This window comes from Sander lucioperca, chromosome 17 (genome assembly GCF_008315115.2).
Source record: "Sander lucioperca isolate FBNREF2018 chromosome 17, SLUC_FBN_1.2, whole genome shotgun sequence".
NCBI classification, from domain to species: Eukaryota; Metazoa; Chordata; class Actinopteri; order Perciformes; family Percidae; genus Sander; species Sander lucioperca.
This window is the reverse complement of record NC_050189.1, coordinates 13,286,655-13,305,980: the sequence shown is the minus strand read 5'-3', so window position 1 is coordinate 13,305,980 and position 19,326 is coordinate 13,286,655. Positions and strand designations below refer to the sequence as shown.

The window sequence follows — 19,326 nt, the reverse complement described above, 5'->3', positions numbered from 1 at the left end:
AAGACCAAATTTTGGTCCGACCAAAAGAGGTGGTCTCGGTCCGGACCAAAACCATGGTCCGGTTCGTTTACAGTGTGAAAGCATTTTTTGGATGGTTCGGACTTTCGGACCAAATAGAAGAAGCTCTGGCAGGCTCTCCTTGTGTTACAAGACCGGGGAATAGCTCCTTTAAGGAATAGCTCGGTGCTTAGTGTGGAGGCTACATGAGAGAGTGACGGTGAATGCGCTCAGAGCAGACAGCTGTCGGCTATCAGAGCAGAGAATACATCAGCAGTTTATTTGTTAAGTGGTAGTAAACGTACAGTGTAGGTTTCCGTTTGTCTCTGAATAAATTCTCCAGAAAGTTCCAGTGTCTTGCTTCTCAACATCACAACAAAACACAAAGAGCCGCGGCAGTAGGGGAGAGCAGCAGTCAGTAGGAGAGAGCAGCAGTCAGTAGGGGAGAGCAGCAGTCAGTAGGAGAGAGCAGCAGTCAGTAGGGGAGAGCAGCAGTCAGTAGGAGAGAGCAGCAGTCAGTAGGAGAGAGCAGCAGTCAGTAGGGGAGAGCAGCAGTCAGCTGAAAAAACTCCGACACAGAGAGAGGATACGAGAGGACGGGGAAGCCCGTCTACAAACAATCAATTATAAGTATCTGGAGACGCAGCTCACGTATGTGATGACGGCAGGACGTAGTTTTGTCACGTATAGATCTTTAGTGCGCTTGCATAACTGCAGTGTGAAAGCAAAACTTACCAGATCAAATGTTACAATGGAACAAAAACATGAACTTTGGTCCGGACTTTCATGTGTAAAAACGCCCTCAATCGACCAAGGAAAACTTAGTCCACTAAGGGACTGACCGGGAACGACCAATAAGTCAACTAACGGGGCAGCCCTAGTTTTTTGTATTCATAGTGTTTAAAATTGTGTATAAAAACAGGAGGACGAAAATACACTATGTGACTTTTTGATGCACTGACTTCTTTCTCTGTTCTTCAGGCTGAACACCAGTTTGCATGTGCCTCATGGAAAAAAATAAGTCCTTCCACTTTTGATGTAACCCACAAGAAAAACAACATGCTTTTATTTGTAGTTAAAAAGTTAAAGGAAACCACTTTCTTACCCCTGTGTGGTACCCAAAGGACCAAAGTGTTGTGTTGGGCTCTGTTGGTTGGAACCCTACAGATGAAGAAGCACAGGGAGGAAAAATAAGTTCGCATAGCTTCCTCTAAATGGCCACCAGATGCTGCCACTCATGAATCTGTTTTCTAACTGTTTGACACTGTGGTTCCTTAGATTGACAGGTGACTCAGCCTCACACTAACACATGGATGTCGACTTTTCTATTTGATTCAATTTGGACTTCCTGGCATCAAATGTGAATTTCTCCTCCAGTTGTGAATGAATATGATCTGAATACCAGAGTCTTCTCACCAATGGAGTGATGATCAGGGTCTGCTCCGCCTTGCCTCCACATTTTATGGTGATCTCATGTGTTCGCTTTGAAGCCATCGAGCTGAACAACTGTGGGAAACCAATCGACAACAAAAGTGTTAACCTTAAAGTTTAGTTCAAATGGCATCCCAGGCTGACCAGGTAATCAGCAGGTCACCCTACTTCCCCTCCCTCATCACCCGACCACACACACACGTCAGTACAACCCCTCTCCACAGACAATATGGATATCTGCCAGGACTGTGCTATACATACAACATACTGTAGCTATATGCAGCATATGCATTATATCATAAATGTGTATACAGTATGTATATAATTCCTGTAATATGTATATCATTCATGTAATTGTGTGTTTAACGCTAACTTTTTAATTTGCCTTTAAACTTTACTATTTCACTGCTGTATCATCACCAAGTCAAATTCCTGTGTACATTGTAAATTTGGCAAATAAAGTAATTCTCAATCAGAGGCAAGTAAACTGAGACCGTTCTTTCCTCACTGAGACTGCTGCATGTCTCTCTCTGCCCAATCTCTACACTAATAAAGGCAGAAATGCAAAATGTCAATAGATAGTTGTGGCCTTAGGCTTAGAGAAGCAAGCATGAAAGTGGAAGTGTAAATCACCTTGAGCAATTAAAAGTCAGTCACTTTCAGGATTGTCGTACCAAGTGAAAACCCACAAATAGAAAAATAACAGCAGGAAGTGTCAGCTCAGTTAAGATAAGATTCCTTGCTACAGCAGCTCAAAAGAAATGTTTTTACACACATCAGAATAACACAAATACACATAGGACAGACAGGAGAAAAAATATATACATAAAGTATAAGAAATAGAAAAAATAGAATTAGTTATAATACCAATAGTAATAAAACAAACATATTTACTATTATTATTACTACTACCACTACTACTACTACTACTACTACTACTACTACTACTACTATTATTATTATTATTATTATTATTATATTATCTCACGTGCAGCTGTAGCATCAGCCGAAGCAGGGATGTAGACTGTTATCAGTTCTCTCTGCAGTTGACCACAGGCAGTAGGGCTGTCATTTTTTCCATCATCACAGGAAGGAGGAAGGTCTTAGACTCAAAGTCGTAATACCACAGACAGTAATACCATATACTGGTCACTCAATAACTGACTTTTTTAAATTTATTTGCACCATAATTTCCTTTTTGAAATGGAAGATAATTTTAAGAACTGTAAACTGTACAGCTTTTTTACCCATTTTAAACCATATTGGTTAGAAAATCCTCAGTAGAAGTACAGTACAGTAAAAGTTACAAAGCACCTCAACTTAAGTACTGTATTTAGGAACAACCCCCCCCCCCCCCCCTCTCTCTCTCTCTCCACTTTTATGTCTAAGCTGTCCTATCAAATAATGGCCTAAAATGCAAAACGGGACCATTCCTCCCAATAAGTACTTTTGCTTTTATATATTATTATATATATTATATTATATATATATATATATATATTTCAAGCCCATTTAGCAAAGTTGTCTTACCATTCAGGAGATGTGATGAGTGACTTACTGGGTGCAGGACTGTTAAAGAGGAAATGATACCTTCTACCAAAACGGAAAGAACATTTAACACTAGGGGAGTGTACTAATGTGGCACTACTAAAATCTTAATATAGGTTAATTTCATGTCAATAACAATATATTACAATACAGTATAGCATGTTTCCTGGTAATTCAACAAATAATTAGCATATATGAAATAACCACATGCTGAAGCCTATTTTGTTAACTCCTGTGTGAGTATACAAAACAGGCTTTGACAAGTATTTTGTCATTTTATCAACAACTTCAGTGCAAAATGAACATAACGTGCAAAGATCAACACGTCGTCCAAATGACCCGTTACGCCGTTACGCTGTCGGCTGCTGGTTTTTCGACATTGCGATGGAAAAAGAATATGTACAATAGACATTTTTATATCAGTTTGATGATATATATTATCATATTGCCTAGCCCCAATCCAAATTATAATAAGATAGGATAATTCTTTATTGATCCTAAGAGGGGACCATCAGTGTAATTACCAAGTTTAACAGATTTATAATAATGAACATTACAGTTTTTTTCGATTGCTAAACGATAGTGTGCAAAACTCTAACCACAGTTTGCACAGCAGAAGTTCATGTGGACCAAACTTTGTGTGTGTGTGTGTGTGTGTGGTTTGTTTCTCATTGCTTGAACAAAACTCTACACACTTATTCCACTAACCACAACCTACACTGTGGATTGTTCAAATGATAACACACTGCTGTCATAACTGTTAACCACACATTCAAAACAGAATAGATTTCAATCTGGTGACTATCAAACACTGCTGACTGGAATTTCAGCTGAAAGCCTAAGCAGGTGTCTTGTTGTGACTAGTTAGTGAACATATACGGTATTTATATAGAGCAAGTACACTGTACCGTTTGAGAGAAACAGGTAAAAGAGCAAAGATACCAATATGTCCAGGTAAGATGTCTGAGGTTATGTACACAGCTATAAAAACACTATATCTTTACTATAGTAAAACTGTGTTCTTACTGTTTTTCAGAAAGTAATGGAGGTGAAAGAAATGGAAACACCACATTCATTAGTATTTAGATGATTCAGACCTCCAATGTGATGAAGAAAACTTGCTGCATGATGCTGGAGAGAGGCAGGATTAGTCACACTATTCTTTCTTACTGTTACGTACCTGTAGTTCCATAAATTACTAGAGACAAAATACTATATTGAAGAAAACTGCCGATTTTCATTCCTTCTTGTTTACCTTACATACGAATTGGTATATTATACAATCTATATCTTTTCCTTAAAGAAACTATTGAGTAGTGTCAAGTCACTCGAATTGTTCAAACTGTAAAGATGAAAAAGGGTTAGGGTTAGGTTTACTCTCAGTATGTGTGTGTTATCTCAGTGAGGACTGTTCTGAGTGTTTGGCAGCACTGAGCCTGTTTTGAGACGTGTGTTAATAGTTGTGTTGCTGTGAATGAGTTTTGCAGGAGAAGTGAACTGTTTAGCTCCGGTGACCCTGCTGGTAGTGCAGACTGTAGTTTGAGTTTTGCACATGTGGCTCCAGTAGTGCCTACTGTCGTTTAGCAGTCGAAAAAAAACTGTAATAGTGTTGTTTTTGTTTGGCGCTGGTTCTGTGTGTGTGCGTGTGAAGTAGTATCGAATGTAGAGTGGCGTTTGTGCGCGTGCAGCCGTGCATAAACGGCTCTGCTAATGTGGAAGGGGAGGCGAGACGTCATGGATCAGGAGGACACACACACACACACACACACACACACACACACACACACACACACACACACGCGCACCTTTCCTCCCTGTCTTTGTGTGCAGATGTTTGTTACTGAAAGCGTTAAGGTATGTGTTCTCCCATACATGGTCTCTGTGAGCAGCCGTGCAATGCATTCTGGTAGCGTTGTGGAAACTTTTGAGAAGCAGGACGTCGAGTCAGAAGTCAGGAGTTATACGGTCAGCCAGCGGATTGAACTGTACCGGTCTTTGGCAGGAAACGGTGTAGTGTCAGAGTTCTGACAGAGCTAGATGACAGACAGGAGTTATGTGGGCATCATAACAATAGTCCTTATAATAATTTAGTCCTCAGACTTCTGCATGACTCTTTCAGAGGTAAGACCAAATGCTTTTATTTATATTAAGTTTTCTGGGGTTATGTTTGTCTTTGTTAGAGACACAATAGAGGAGAGATTAACATGGAGAGAAAGATGTTGAATTACTTCCAACATATTAAGGTAATCCCGGGATTCTTATTATTTATTTTATTTTAATAAAGAGAAGGAAGAATTGAGAGAACTTATTAGTGTTGTGTGGGCTTTCTGTTGTCTGTAAGTTTAGTTTGAAGAAGGCATGTGTCAGTGTGCCAGGGTGCCGTGCAAGGCTCAAGGCAGGTGTTTTCCTGTTTTTTTGTGTCAATTATTGTAATGTGTAACCTCATATTCACACACGACTCAAATTCACACTTCACAAAAAGAGATGTGAACATCTCCATAGATAATATATGTGGTCACCACTACCTGTTCTCTTGTCTCTATTTTGGTGGTATTTATTTTGTCGTTTTCCTGTAGCTTCGTCTTCTGCTTTTTACTGACCTGACAGTACTTTCCCAAACTCGTCCATGCTCTGCTAGCAGTGAAGCAGAACCATGCATTGTTTATTTAATTTACATAGCTTGGGAACCACTGCACTGTAATCAACTGATGGTTTTTATAATACCTGGTTTGTTTGTTTTTTAAGTTACTGCAGTATTAGAAAAAAAATTATATTCATCTATTTAACTTTGTTTACTTGTATGTGCAAAATAATTGTTTTTCTCAATTACATTACAATTGTTTTTGCGGTTCGTTAGGAGCCTAAATCAAAAACAAAATCCAGTTCATTGCACAGCCCTAGTGCAGTCAAGTACACTTCATTGCATTTTAGGGTATATTTATTAGCACTAATGACGTAGTATTAAGTACAATAATATTACTTAAGAAAAAAGAACACTATAAGTACATTATGTGGAAGTATAGTTAAATTAAGTCTGATTCAGTGTACTTTGTTTTAACAATGTTATGTGCAAAAAAAGACAATTATTTGGTAATTGGCTGGTAAGAGGATAAATTAAAGTGAAAAAATGTTTTGTCTCTTCCTTTTCTTCTGTCCTCTTTCTCCGCAGTAAGCTGATCTCTTCTAACAGCAGTAAAGGTCAAAGGTCAGAAGGAATTTGTAACAACAGGAAAGTGTGTATGTAACTGATGAATCTTTAATAACACAAGCAAACTGTTCTGGACGAAGGATTTATCTGTGTGTGTGTGTGTGTGTGTGTGTGTGTGTGTGTGTGTGTGTGTGTGTGTGTGTGTGTGTGTGAGTGAGTGAGTGAGTGAGTGAGTGAGTGAGTGAGTGAGTGAGATAGTGTATGTGGATGATTAAGGAGTTCATTGAAGAAATTGATCCATTATTGATAAGATTATGAAAAGCCAATAATGAGAGCCGATTGCATTATTGATTAGGCAGCTGCTGAAGTTCCACAACACTATTATAAGATTACCTAGGACACACACACACACACACACACACACACACACACACACACATACACAGACACACACACACACACACACACACACACACACACACACACTCCTGTCTACGTGTGCAGATGTGTGTTACACTAATTGTTAAGATATGTGTCCACTGCCAGCGTCATTTCCACACTTCCGATTCATTGTCTATGTAAGTAGCCGGGCAATGCATTCTCGTAGCGTTGCTTCAACTTTGGAGAGACGGGGTGTCGAGTTGCCGGCTTTTTTCATTTGCATAAAGTTGAATCCAGCCTACTTTATGTGAATCAGGGGCATCCGGCTCGACTCGCCGTCTCTCGATAACTCAAGTAGGGCTGAAACGATTCCTCGAATAACTCGAATAATTCGATTACAAAAAATCCTCGAAGCAAAATTCTTTGCCTCGAAGCTTCGTTAAATCAACGTAATTAAGGTTGTACGGCTCACCGTGTTTCCGCACGGAGGAGAATTACTAGCGCACACAACAGGTTGACGCTTCTGTGGACACAAGACCGTTTATATACTGTCTATGCACGAGACTGACGGCCCAGATTACAAATGAACGAAGACGAAAATAGCGAGGGTCTAAGAGAAGAGACAGGCGAGAGAAAGTTTGGGATCATTTTAAGCTGCAAACATGCTGCTACATCATCTCAGTAGAAAACATCCAGTCTACTCATCCATTCCACGGAGCGAACCTGACACAAGCTAGCTAACTAACGTCTGCTGCTCTCGTCCACCGCGCTGTTTCACACAACTAGCATACAGCATGCTGCTCTGCAAATAGCCATGTTTCACCAACAAGCTAAAACGAAAGCTGTCGGTTTGTAGTCTGACTGTTTATTAGTTTGCTACTAATCTTTGGAAACTTAGCTGCTGCCGGAGACAAACGGGCTCCTCCCCCCAGCATGGCTACTTAATATGCACATGAATGACGTCATCATGCCGGTGATGTCTGCATTCTTTATTCTTTCTCCTCACTCAGTATTAGCCTTCTGAAAATGTGTCCCCCAGAACAGTGTAGTTGAATAGCCCTGCTGTAAGCTTTGTACCGCCACATTTACCCTCTGGTTAGTGAACAGCTCTTTTGCATAGCCACTGCAAAGAGCCAGAGGCAAGAAGGGGAAGTGGGTGAAAAATATTAACATTTGGGCCACCAAAAATGTACTTACGCAATAAAAAATGTCGCTTTTTCAAAAAAAAACCTTGTATATATACAAAAGACAGGTTTCCTTTTTTTTTTAGTACACAGCAATAATAAATATTTACTATTGCTGTTTACTAAGTATTTCGTACTAAGTATTTCTTATCAGATTACTCGATTAATCGATGGAATAATCGGTAGAATACTCGATTACTAAAATAATCGATAGCTGCAGCCCTAAACTCAAGGTCTTTTAAATTGACCGTTGTCGATCTGAAATAAAGACAGATTCACTAGCTGCGGATTATTGATCACATAACATGTTTTCAGAGACACATTTCGGTGTCTATTTTCGTAAAATAAGAGAAAGTTTCCAAAAGAGAGACAATGTCGGTCTGTTTTGAAATCCATGAGCAGACAGCCCCACGAGTGAAGCGTTCATCCAATCAGGTGCAGCCATGGCGGTTGTAGGAGGGTGTAGTTTGTTTTCTTTGCTTGTCAGTGAAGAGAAATTGATAACTGCTAGTAGCGAGAACATTAAGCGTCCAATGCCGGGAAGCGAGGCGATCCCAAAAACCCACAGTGGACATGTAACTAGGGATGCACTATTTTGTTGATGTTAAACTGCTAATAAAGTTTTAAATACCTTTGAACTTCTTGTCCTCCAGATGTCGTGGCGCTCGTCTTTCCGCTGCTCAAAGTTTCGTCACGTTTTCGGGAAGCCGTCGACGAAGGAGCACAGCTACGACGGGGTGCCAATCACACGCAGCGTCCACGACAACCACTACTGCTCAGCCAATCCTTGCTTCATCGCCGTGGTGACAGAGTGCGCCGGGGGCGGGTCCTTTTTAGTCCTGCCCATCCATCACGTGCGTAGTCCATTGTCATCATTTCCTCCTGTTGAACACAATGAAAGCTAAACATTTTTAGAAAAGGTAAATCTATTGTTGATACTTGGATACTTATAGTAACAGAGTATAGGAAAGCCTCGGTTGATAAGACTGACCGACGTGCGTCGTCATTTCCCAAGGTCTCCGTTTGTGTCCGTCCAGACTACAACGCAACCCCGGAGGTTTCAAACCAAAACGGGGGTAGCGGTGTTTCCAAATGCCTCCGTTTCAGGGGCTCGGAAACGCCGCAGTAGTGCGGACGCCGGGCGTAAACGTAGCATAAGATATTCGTTTTTAAACCAAAACGTAGCCTGAGAGTAAAGAAATGAATCTAAATCTCAGCTGGTGTGAATTCTCATTTCTGTTGTTGCTGCTGTGACCTGCGTGGTATAATTTCCTTCATCTTGCTCCCTCAGACAGGAAGGGTGGACCCTCAGCACCCGAGGGTGTGCGGTCACAGTGGGAGCGTCCTGGATGTCAAGTGGAACCCGTTTGACGATCACTGCATCGCCTCATGCTCAGAGGACTGCACGGTAAGCACTGTCCTTTATGTTTTAGATGTTTTAGCTGAAACTTCCTCAATTATAGAGAGCGAAGTCCCTCCCCTTCCGGTGGACCACCATGGGACCTTACTTTGGAAAAAATATGTACGGTACTAAACAGGGAGAGATTAGGGCTGAACGATTTTTGAAAATAATCTAATTGCGATTTTTTTCCCAAATATTGCGATTCGATATTCGATTATTTTTTTAAGCTCTTTGTCTTCTGTATTATTCAAGAAAGACAAACAATAAATCATTTTATAGTATGAACAACACACAATTACACACTGGACAGTTAAATAAGTAAAAATATAGTATATATATATATATATATATATATACACACACACACACAACAGTGTATTTTTTTTACAGTGCACAGAGAGGAGCTGCCTCCAGCCCCTCCCCCTCGTGAAGCTGCGTGCTGCCGTGTGCACTTGCTCAGAGAGGCTATCGTTACGTTAGCATGTTGCTGGTGTTCTTGCCGTGGGATTAACTGTACTAATAAAACTGTTGAAACCCCGCGGCCACGCTGCTGTGAAAGCTCCCCGAACGTCATTTATTAGTCTGCTTGTTACCCCTCTCAGTGGCAGCTCCTCCACTCATATCTTTATAACGGAGCTAGCTAACTGCTAACCAGAGCTAACCGCTAATCAGAGCTAATCGTTGCCAACCGAGCCTTGAGTTCTGTGTGCCTGTATTCATTAACTGCATGTATGGACTCAAGCCCGAATAAAACCCTTCATTTTATTAAAATGGCTGTAAAAGTTTTAAACTATAACTCAGAGTTGTTTGAATGACAGAAATCTGCTCAAGGTACGACGTAGCGTTAGCGTGCTAAGTTGATGCTTTCTCTGCGGAGTGCAGACTGATTTGCTCTCGCGAGTCATGTGACCAAATCGCAGCCTTCGCGATTAGGAAATCGCATTTTAACATATCGCGATATTATCGCAAATGCAATTAATCGTTCAGCCCTAGGAGAGATCCTGTTTGAATTGAGCCATGAATTACACATTTGATGTAAATTTAAAAGATAGTTTTGACAGTCAAGAAAGTCTCAGTTTGTCATAAAACTGATGAAGTATAAGACTGTGAAAATACGCAATTAGAAAGACCACACACACAAGTAAGCGACATCTCACAAAAGCTATGATGCCTGTGTGTTTCGTACCGGTACCAGGTCTTGCGTGTTCTTTCGCTTCCTGGCTGGTAAAAACGTTGGATAAAACACATCAGGTAAGATAATGTTACATGTGTTGTGAAACAGAGCTAAGCTAGCTAGCTAACATGGTGATGTATTGTGGGAGACGAGATATGTAGTTTCACACAAAACTAAGTGGTTCTACGACAAACAGACTTTCTTCACTTGCAAAATTATCTTTTAAACTGACGAACATCATGTGTAATTCATGGCTCAATTCAAACGGGAACCAAAAATAATTCGTCATTCCCTGTTTACTACCGTGCAATTTTTTTTCCCATGGGGTCCACCGGAAGGGGATGAACTTCGCCTCTCAATAGTGCATACAATCCAGTTACTGTTTGTGTACGCAGGTGAAGGTCTGGGACATCCCGGTCTGTGGCGTCCAACAGAACCTCACCAAGGCTAGGAAGACTCTGATTGGTCACTGCAGGAGGGTGGCGCTTATTGAGTGGCATCCGACAGCTGAGAACCTGCTGCTTAGCGCTGCTTACGACTATAAGGTCAGGATCCTCATCTTAGAGTGGCGTTATATTGTGATTTTTTCAGCAAAGGAGAAGTGCTCACTGACACAGATTTAGACAGATTTGTGAACAATATCTGAAAAAAATAGGCCTTTTGTGTACATAGAAAAAGTCTTAGATCTTTGAGTTCAGCTCATGAAAAATGGGGGCAAAAACAAAAGTGTTGAGTTTATAATTTTGTTCAGTGTATTTCGTGTGGTTTTGGGGATGAGAATCAGGTCTACTTAGTTAGCAGCACTCTTTGGGTCAGTGTCGACAGCCAGAGTTTGTCAATAATTTAGCTTTAATTAAATGGTGCACATCAGATTGAGCAATCTGTGTTTCAGTGAGTTTAAACTTACCCAGAAAAACAGCCGTTTATCTTTTGTCCCAAGGTCTTCCTCTGGGATGTGTCCCAGGTAGGTGCGGTGCTCAGGTACCCGGTGCGGGTGGTTCTGATGCCCGTCCACCACCGCTACCCGTCTGATTCGCTGCTGCTGTCCGTCAGCTTCAACAGCGATGGAAGCAGGCTGGCAGTCACGTCCAAAGACAGACGGGTTCGAGTCCTGGACCCGCGGACGGGAAAAATCCTACAAGTGTGTTTTAAAAGTGGTCATTTCATTTGATTGTGTGAAAAACCCGAAAAAAACTAAATGTGTAATAATGTACCTGCAGGTGTCGAGCAGTAAGTCCCACAGAGCCAATAAGGTTTTATACATCGGAGGGTTGAAGATGCTTGTGTCCACCGGCAGCTCGCCCTGGAACCACAGACAGATCGTCCTCTGGGACCCTGTAAGAACCACAGACACATCAAATGGACATTAAATATGTAACCCTAGCCCTGCTTCTTCAAAGAAATTTGGTAATGAACGATGAAAGACACAAAGCAATGGAGGATTTTTTTAAGATGCATTATGTCCTGTTGATTCAAGGTGCAGTAGGTAAGACTTATAAAATTAACTTTCTGTCATATTTGCTGAAACTGACCCTATGTTCGAGTAGAACTACAGGAAGCAAGTAATTTAAAAAAAAGATCCGGCTCCTCTGGCACCACCTACAGCCTGGAGTGTGATTTGCAAAAATCCACAGCTCCCTGTTCAGATGCACCAATCAGGGCCAGAGGGGGGTGTCTAACTGCATGTCAACCACTGCTTGTGCACACGCATCCATTCTCCCTCGTGGGGGGAGGGGCTTAGGAGACAGTTTTGGGCTTTAGCAGAAAGAGGGGAGGGACTGAGAAGTTGTTGATGTTCCAATTTTTTGGCTAAGTCCTGGATCTTCTCAATCCTACCTAGAGCACCTTTAATTAAAAAGACTAATACAATGACGATGCATTTTTAAGCAACTATTCAGGAAATCTAGAGTCATAAGTGACAGATATGTGCTATGTCGTAACAGTAACATTATATTCTTACAACTAATATGTTACTACTATTTGCACATATCTGTACATGTTGTTCATACATTGTTCATATTACATAGCCATCTTTATTCTGCTCTTATAAGGCTAACTGCTAATACACTGCACATATTTATATTTAATTTATATCACTCTAAACCACCTTCTGTAAACCAACTGTATACTACTGTCTACACTGCACTATATTTCTTGTCCTGTCTATGCACCACCTGTCTATACTTTCATATATCGCATTGCACTTTTCTGCTTTTTTTTGCACTTCTGGTTGGATGCAAACTGCATTTTGTTGTCTTTGTACTTGTACTCTGCACAATGACAATAAAGTTGAAACTAATCTAATCTGAATCTAATAAATAGTGCTGGTTTGGTTGCAGGACGACTTATCTGAGCCTCTGTATGAAGAAGATTTGGACGGATCTGCAGGAGTCCTCTTCCCATTCTACGATCCAGACACACACATGCTCTACTTGGCTGGAAAGGTTGTAAAACTAACCAACTCTACCCCTGCAACTTTGCATTAATTTCCTCTAGTTGGTCGAGTTACGAAACTCCTTGTTTTACAGTTTGGTTGTTGATGCACTCCAAATATTTTTTCTTCTCCAGAAAATTGAACCAATCTAGAGTGCCAAATGTGACAAATGACAGAATTGGTGTGCCCTTTAATACCTTGATTTAGGGTGACGGGAACATCCGTTACTACGAGCTGAGCACTGAGAAACCTTACATCAGCTTCCTGACGGAGTACAGGTCTCTGCTGCCACAGAAAGGACTCGGTGAGATCAAAAGACACAAGCCGAAAAAGTGTTATTTAAAAGTTTAATGTCACAAACACTGAAACTTAACTTTAAAAATACCAACTTTAGCCCCCAGTCCCAATACTTTAGCGACTTGTAGCAGTTAGACCACCTTTCACTAGCTACACAAACATGTATCTGTATAGGTATACTAGGTCACAAACAGACCTAATCTGGACAATGCTCAGCTACTCAGATGTTCCCCTACTTATAATAAATTATTTAGCTAGGGTAGCAATACTGCTAGCTGCACAAACACTTGGAAAAAGACCAACTAACGTTAAGCCAGCTGTTGCTGTACTACTTATAGCAGCACAAACACTTGTTTTGGAAGCCCCAAAACTTAGATGTCTCTACCAGTACTTACTAGAAAAAGACTTAGTTTGCTGGAGGAAAAATACTAACTTTAGCAACCTGAACCAACTTCATTTTGTAAAAAGACCAACTACAACACTGTAGCGGTCATAACTTAAGCCACTGTAGCTGTCATAACTTTAGCTAGCTATCATAACTTAAGCCACCGTAGATGTCATAACTTAAGCCACTGTAGCTATCATAACTTTAGCTAGCTGTCATAACTTTAGCTAGCTGTCACAACTTAAGCTACCGTAGCTGTCATAATTTTAGCTAGCTATCATAACTTAAGCTACCGTAGCTGTCATAACTTAAGCTACCGTAGCTGTCACAACTTAAGCTACCGTAGCTGTCACAACTTAAGCTACCGTAGCTGTCATAACTTTAGCTAGCTATCATAACTTAAGCTACCGTGGCTGTCATAACTTAAGCCACTGTAGCTATCATAACTTTAGCTAGCTGTCACAACTTAAGCTACCGTAGCTGTCATAACTTTAGCTAGCTATCATAACTTAAGCTACCGTAGCTGTCATAACTTAAGCTACCGTAGCTGTCACAACTTAAGCTACCGTAGCTGTCATAACTTTAGCTAGCTATCATAACTTAAGCTACCGTGGCTGTCATAACTTAAGCCACTGTAGCTATCATAACTTTAGCTAGCTATCATAACTTAAGCCACTGTAGCTATCATAACTTTAGCTAGCTGTCATAACTTTAGCTACCGTAGCCATCATAACTTTAGCTAGTCATACATTAAAAGGTGTAACAACAGCTTCCCAATGCTCCATGACCAAGGTTGATGCAAGGATGGATGGTCAACGGACCAATCTGGGCGAAGACGTGACCCGCCCTCCTTTGCTACTGATTAGTTTACCTGGATATTCTTACCCTAACCTTAAACAATCTCACTACTCACGCATGCCTAAACCTAACCAACTCAACCAACAAAGGCAACAATGACTAACCAATTAGGGGCGGGTCATGCTCTTACCCGTCTCTCCGGACCATCCATTCTAGTATCAACCCATGACCAACTCCGATGTCCTTTGACCTCTTCATCACTTTAGCGGTGATGCCAAAGCGCGGCCTGGACGTGAGCGCCTGTGAGGTTTTCCGATTTTACCGTCTGATCGTCTTCAAAGACCTGGTGGAACCACTGTCAATGATCGTACCACGAAAAGAGGTTAGGATGATACGTTTAACTCGCTTTTGTTATTATGCTGCATTTACTGATGATCAGAACAGAAACTAAAGCTAAAGAGTTATTCTTCCTCCTCCCAGTCAGGTGTTTTCCAAGAGGATCTGTACCCAATGACAGCTGGAAACCAGGCGGCCATGACGGCTCAGGAGTGGCTGTTAGGGATCAACAGAAGTCAGTAATGCGTTAGTGCCTTGGAACCAAAATGGCTGACCGATGCACGATAGGTTGATGCCTTTAGTTTCTCTCAGTGGTCCACCATATAAACATGTGTCGAACATATCTTCATCAGGCCCAGTGCTGATGTCCCTGAGGCCCGGGACTTTAATAGCCAACCCTTACCCAGAAACCCCTGCTGATAAGGGGCTAGTGAGGCAGCTGAGCTCCCTGAGGTTCCAGATGGATCCGTCAGTCGGTGCCGTGACTAAGACCCGCCTGGAGTTTATGGAAGAGGTAGAACCACATCAAAATCAAACACTGGAAACTCAAACAGTCGGCAGCTGAGTTACAGTAATCTATTTGTTTAGATTACAGTAAGTTTGGCCGATTTGACATCTGAAAGCACTTGGAAAAGAACATTTATATATTTCAGTTTAACATATTAACACCTGCAGCATGACAGCAGCCAATGCAATGCTGTCCAATGGAAATGTTTTGAAATGCTTACAGTGAAACATACAAAATACAAACATAATCTTTGTAGTTTAGTGTACAAGTTACAAGAAAATGGCTTACAAATATGCTACGGTTCGTAGCAACATGCAGGCACAAAACATGAGACGTGAAAGGGGTTACGATGCCTGTGCAGACAAGCGTAAAGAATTAAATTAGGACAAATCCGTTTTTTGTGAGACACTGGATATAAACGAGGGAAAATACAGCTGATATATGTCCACTGCACACAACCTTAAACACAGAAAAGGTACTGGGAGTTCCTGGTATGATTTTAAGGTGTTGCTGTACAGGAACTGTTCTTACGGAAAAATTGAAACGCATTTAAATGTCACCAAAAAAACCAAACAAGTTCAAGGCGGAAAACTGAGCTTTAAGCTCAGTGAAATGTGTTAAATACAAGTGGCATGTGATTCCCAAAGAAGGTTCGGCATCTTGGCCCTCTCACGCCGGAGAAAAGCAAATTTCGTCAGCTAATTCCCGATTGTCCTTTAGCTCTTATTCACAGTAAACCCAATGTGGCTCGAACTTCTGTCTAGCTCTATTTCCTCGCTGTTGTATGAACCTGTTTATCATCTCTTTTGAGGCCTTCCTTGAGGAGCAGCTAGCCTACCAGGACGCCAAATACCCCAGAGACAGCGACCTGTCGGGGTGGCAGCCGGACGAGACCCAGATCCCGCTGTGGACGTACTGCTGCACTCCACACTGCTGTGAACCTGCAGAGAGGCCTCCGCCTACAACTGAGAGCGAGGTGAGGCGCAAATTTATCAGAAATACAGTACAGTATATACGTACATACGTGAGAATACTCTGTGGCCCTGTTCAGACCTGGCATTAACATGCGTCCTGGGTGATCCGATCACAAATGGACAGCTCTAAATTATGATTTATGGTTCTGAGTTGAATCTATGACGTAGGTACGCATACATAGATCATTTCAAATTGTAAAACACAAATGTCCATCCAGGGTACAAGCGGCCAAAATGGGTTTCCTCAGGAGAGTGGCTGGCGTCTCCCTTAGAGATAGGGTGAGAAGCTCAGTCATCTGTGAGGAGCTCGGAGTAGAGCCGCTGCTCCTTCGCGTCCCTCGAACACCTCCCCACCTCCCCAGGCACGTCCAGCTGGGAGGAGGCCTCGGGGAAGACCCAGGACTAGGTGGAGGGATTATAGCTCTAACCTGGCCTGGGAACGCCTCGGGATCCCCCAGTCGGAGCTGGTTAATGTGGCTCAGGAAAGGGAAGTTTGGGGTCCCCTGCTGGAGCTGCTCCCCCCGCGACCTGACACCGGATAAGCGGACGAAGATGGATGGACTTTTCCATCCATCCATCTTTCGTCCGCTTATCCGGGGTCGGGTAGCAGCTCCAGCAGGGGACCCCAAACTTTCCTGAGCCACATTAACCAGCTCCGACTGGGGGATCCCGAGGCGTTCCCAGGCCAGGTTGGAGATATAATCCCTCCACCTAGTTTTTTTACCGGTGCAACCAAAACGTAATCGTCAGAGGCCAGCTTCCGTTTCATCTCCTCAACATCCATTTTCACGCTAATCGAAACGGCCCAAGCCCGTGTAAAATTATAGAAATTAAGACCGTTGGGTTCAGGCAAAGATCTTCAGCTCTACTCGCACCTCTACTCGGAGCAGTCCGGTGATCGGATCATCCACGACACAATGTCGGAACAGGGCCTGTTCGTGCAAGTGTTCTGTCCAGAGTTTCTCTTCTTCCTGCCACGAAACATGTTTTATAATTTCAGCTCCTGCAAGCGTTTTACAGACAGCAAGACGAGATCAAAGGCCTGAGAGAACAACTTAAAGACAAAGACGTTAGTATTCAAACACAAACACACACATAGCAGTCATAAATGATCCTTTAAAATCAAGGCCAAAACGCTTTAAAATACTGAAAACTATCACTGCAGTAAATTACAACTGAACATTTTGTCTCCACTTAAGCTTTTTGGACAAATCGGGATGAAACTTCATTATTTTTTTTATGACAAATTATTGGCAGTTGGTTAAATATCTTCACAAAGGTCTGCCAACTATAGTGTCACAATGTCAGAAATGGCATTGCGAGGCTATACAACGCCAAAATATTCTTTGCAATCCAACAGTAATGTAAGGTTTTGAGTGTAACTTGTTCAATAAGACTGTTTCGGGGGGATTACAGTGATTTGTTTTAAATGTTGTGCAGGTGAGGATCGCTCAGCTGGAGCTGGACATCAAAAACACCAAAAATAACATGAGGGCGGCCTTCTGATTCAACCAATCAGCTCTCACACTGCTGTTTAAACACTGGACCAATTAAAACTACTCAAACATTCTGCAACCAATAAAGGAAACACTGCTGAAATCTCGACGCAATTATGTTGTTTGTTTGCATATTTTAGCTCGTGTCCAAGTTCTGCGCATTTTTATGCATAAAAGTTTGTGCGTACAAAATAAATCAATACTGATTAAATTCTAGGTGACAAAATAAATAGGCAAAGTAGTAGGACACCGGGAGCGCGCCAATACATGCCCTGATTTCACGAAAAGTGAAAAAGTATTTGAAATAGCCACGTGATTTGGATCAGTTTCTAAATAACCAAGTTTCATGAAAACAGGGCAGCAGTTTTTCTGTAATCCGGCTGACGAACCAAACCTAGATCCTGACCTACCTGACGCAGGTAATAATGAAAGTCTGTCTATACTTCTTCACTACTATCATCGACTCCAGAGGTCTAGGGTGTTATGAAGCTAGATTAATGGGTTAGCCAGATATCTTTGGGCCTAACTCAACACAACATTGACATAATCTTCACCCCTGAAGTTGATATGGCGAACTACGGGCTTCAGGGATATTAAAAACCACTTCAATTCAACCACAAGAACAAACATGCAGTTTAAACTGTTGAAACTAACGTTGTGTCAGCTGAATTATTAACATGTTGAAACTATCTGAGGATTTCCTTGCGCAATGGTTGACAACTCTTTGTACGAAGGCCCTGATGCACCAAGCCGACGGTCGGCCATGTGTCCTAGTTGGGCCGACGGCGATCAACCATCGGCCTAGTCGGCGCGGTCTGTCCCGCAACAGCCAATTCATCCGATTGGCTGTTCAGCTTGGAAACAAGAGTGAGGAAAAACAAACAAATGACTGTGACAAGGGGTCCGTTTCAGGAAGGAGGTTTAACAAACTCGGGGCCAGATGTACTAACGCTTTTGCGTCCACTTCAGGCGTATTTGTTACTAAACGTGCGGGTAAAAGCATGGCGAGGTATGTACAAACAGGCCGCACTGAGGTAAAAGTGCAGACTGCCTGTCGCGGGGACTGAAAATGGCAAATTGTGCTTTCCCGTGTCATACATATGCATTCACGGGAGGGTCAAGGGGAAAGTGGGATTTTCCCATGAAGAGATGGGAGGGGAAACGTAAAGTGCGCCTAACCCTAACCCCGTGACAGCGCGCCTCTATCTTTGCGGGGATAATTCTCCGTCTCTTAAAAGCAGGTGTAAACCAGCCGTAAGTGGGTTTCCTCGCATATCCATTTCAGGAAGGTTTAACAAACTCTGAGTCTAAACCGGATGTCTGAGTTGATTTAACCTGAGATGGGAAACTGAACCAACTCAAATCAGCTGTTCTGAAACCGAAAACTCAATCAACTCAGAGCAGGTTGACTCAGAGTTAAGTGCGTGCACCACCACAATACAAATGCAGCAGGAATGGAGCCATGATACTACGATTCACCATGGCAACAATCACAAAGAAACTGGTCAGCGGAAATACTCATACAGCGGCTGCTGTAAAAGAGAATTTGCGTGGGAGACAATTGCTGCTAGAGTAAATGCGTAAGTTCCAATACAGTGTATTAATTTCATATTCAACCATAAGTATATTACTGGTGAAATGGTATTGAACCTATAATCTATTTCATTTAGGTGCAACACTATGGGCGAAAAAGTCCTAGGCCTACTGATCCCATTCTGAGGCTGCAGCACCATCATTAACAGAATTATAATTCATAATCTTTTATTTCAAAGGGTTTACATCATTCACCTGCAATACTGTGGAGCTCCTTTTTAATGTCTCTTACTGGTTTGT

General features: G+C 41.9%; 1 protein-coding gene across 1 annotated transcript; it reads left to right on the top strand.

Moving 5' to 3' along the window:
• Positions 1-5,082: 5,082 nt before the first annotated feature.
• On the top strand, positions 5,083-17,603 carry LOC116060787 (coronin-2B-like). The gene is made up of 14 exons (XM_031314533.2): positions 5,083-5,097; positions 8,343-8,543; positions 8,981-9,097; positions 10,661-10,810; positions 11,206-11,406; positions 11,486-11,602; positions 12,605-12,709; positions 12,907-13,003; positions 14,446-14,561; positions 14,660-14,750; positions 14,869-15,029; positions 15,835-15,999; positions 16,998-17,066; positions 17,438-17,603. The coding sequence occupies exons 1-14, from the start codon at positions 5,083-5,085 to the stop codon at positions 17,501-17,503; spliced, it is 1,671 nt and encodes a 556-aa protein (XP_031170393.1). The 3' UTR covers positions 17,504-17,603.
• Positions 17,604-19,326: the final 1,723 nt, after the last annotated feature.

What these genes read in the sequence shown, in the direction of transcription:
- LOC116060787 (XM_031314533.2), top strand. An exon ending in GCGCTGCTTACGACTATAAG is followed by an intron (nt 10,811 to 11,205) that starts GTCAGGATCCTC and finishes TTTTGTCCCAAG; the next exon opens with GTCTTCCTCTGGGATGTGTC. An exon ending in AGATCGTCCTCTGGGACCCT is followed by an intron (nt 11,603 to 12,604) that starts GTAAGAACCACA and finishes GTTTGGTTGCAG; the next exon opens with GACGACTTATCTGAGCCTCT.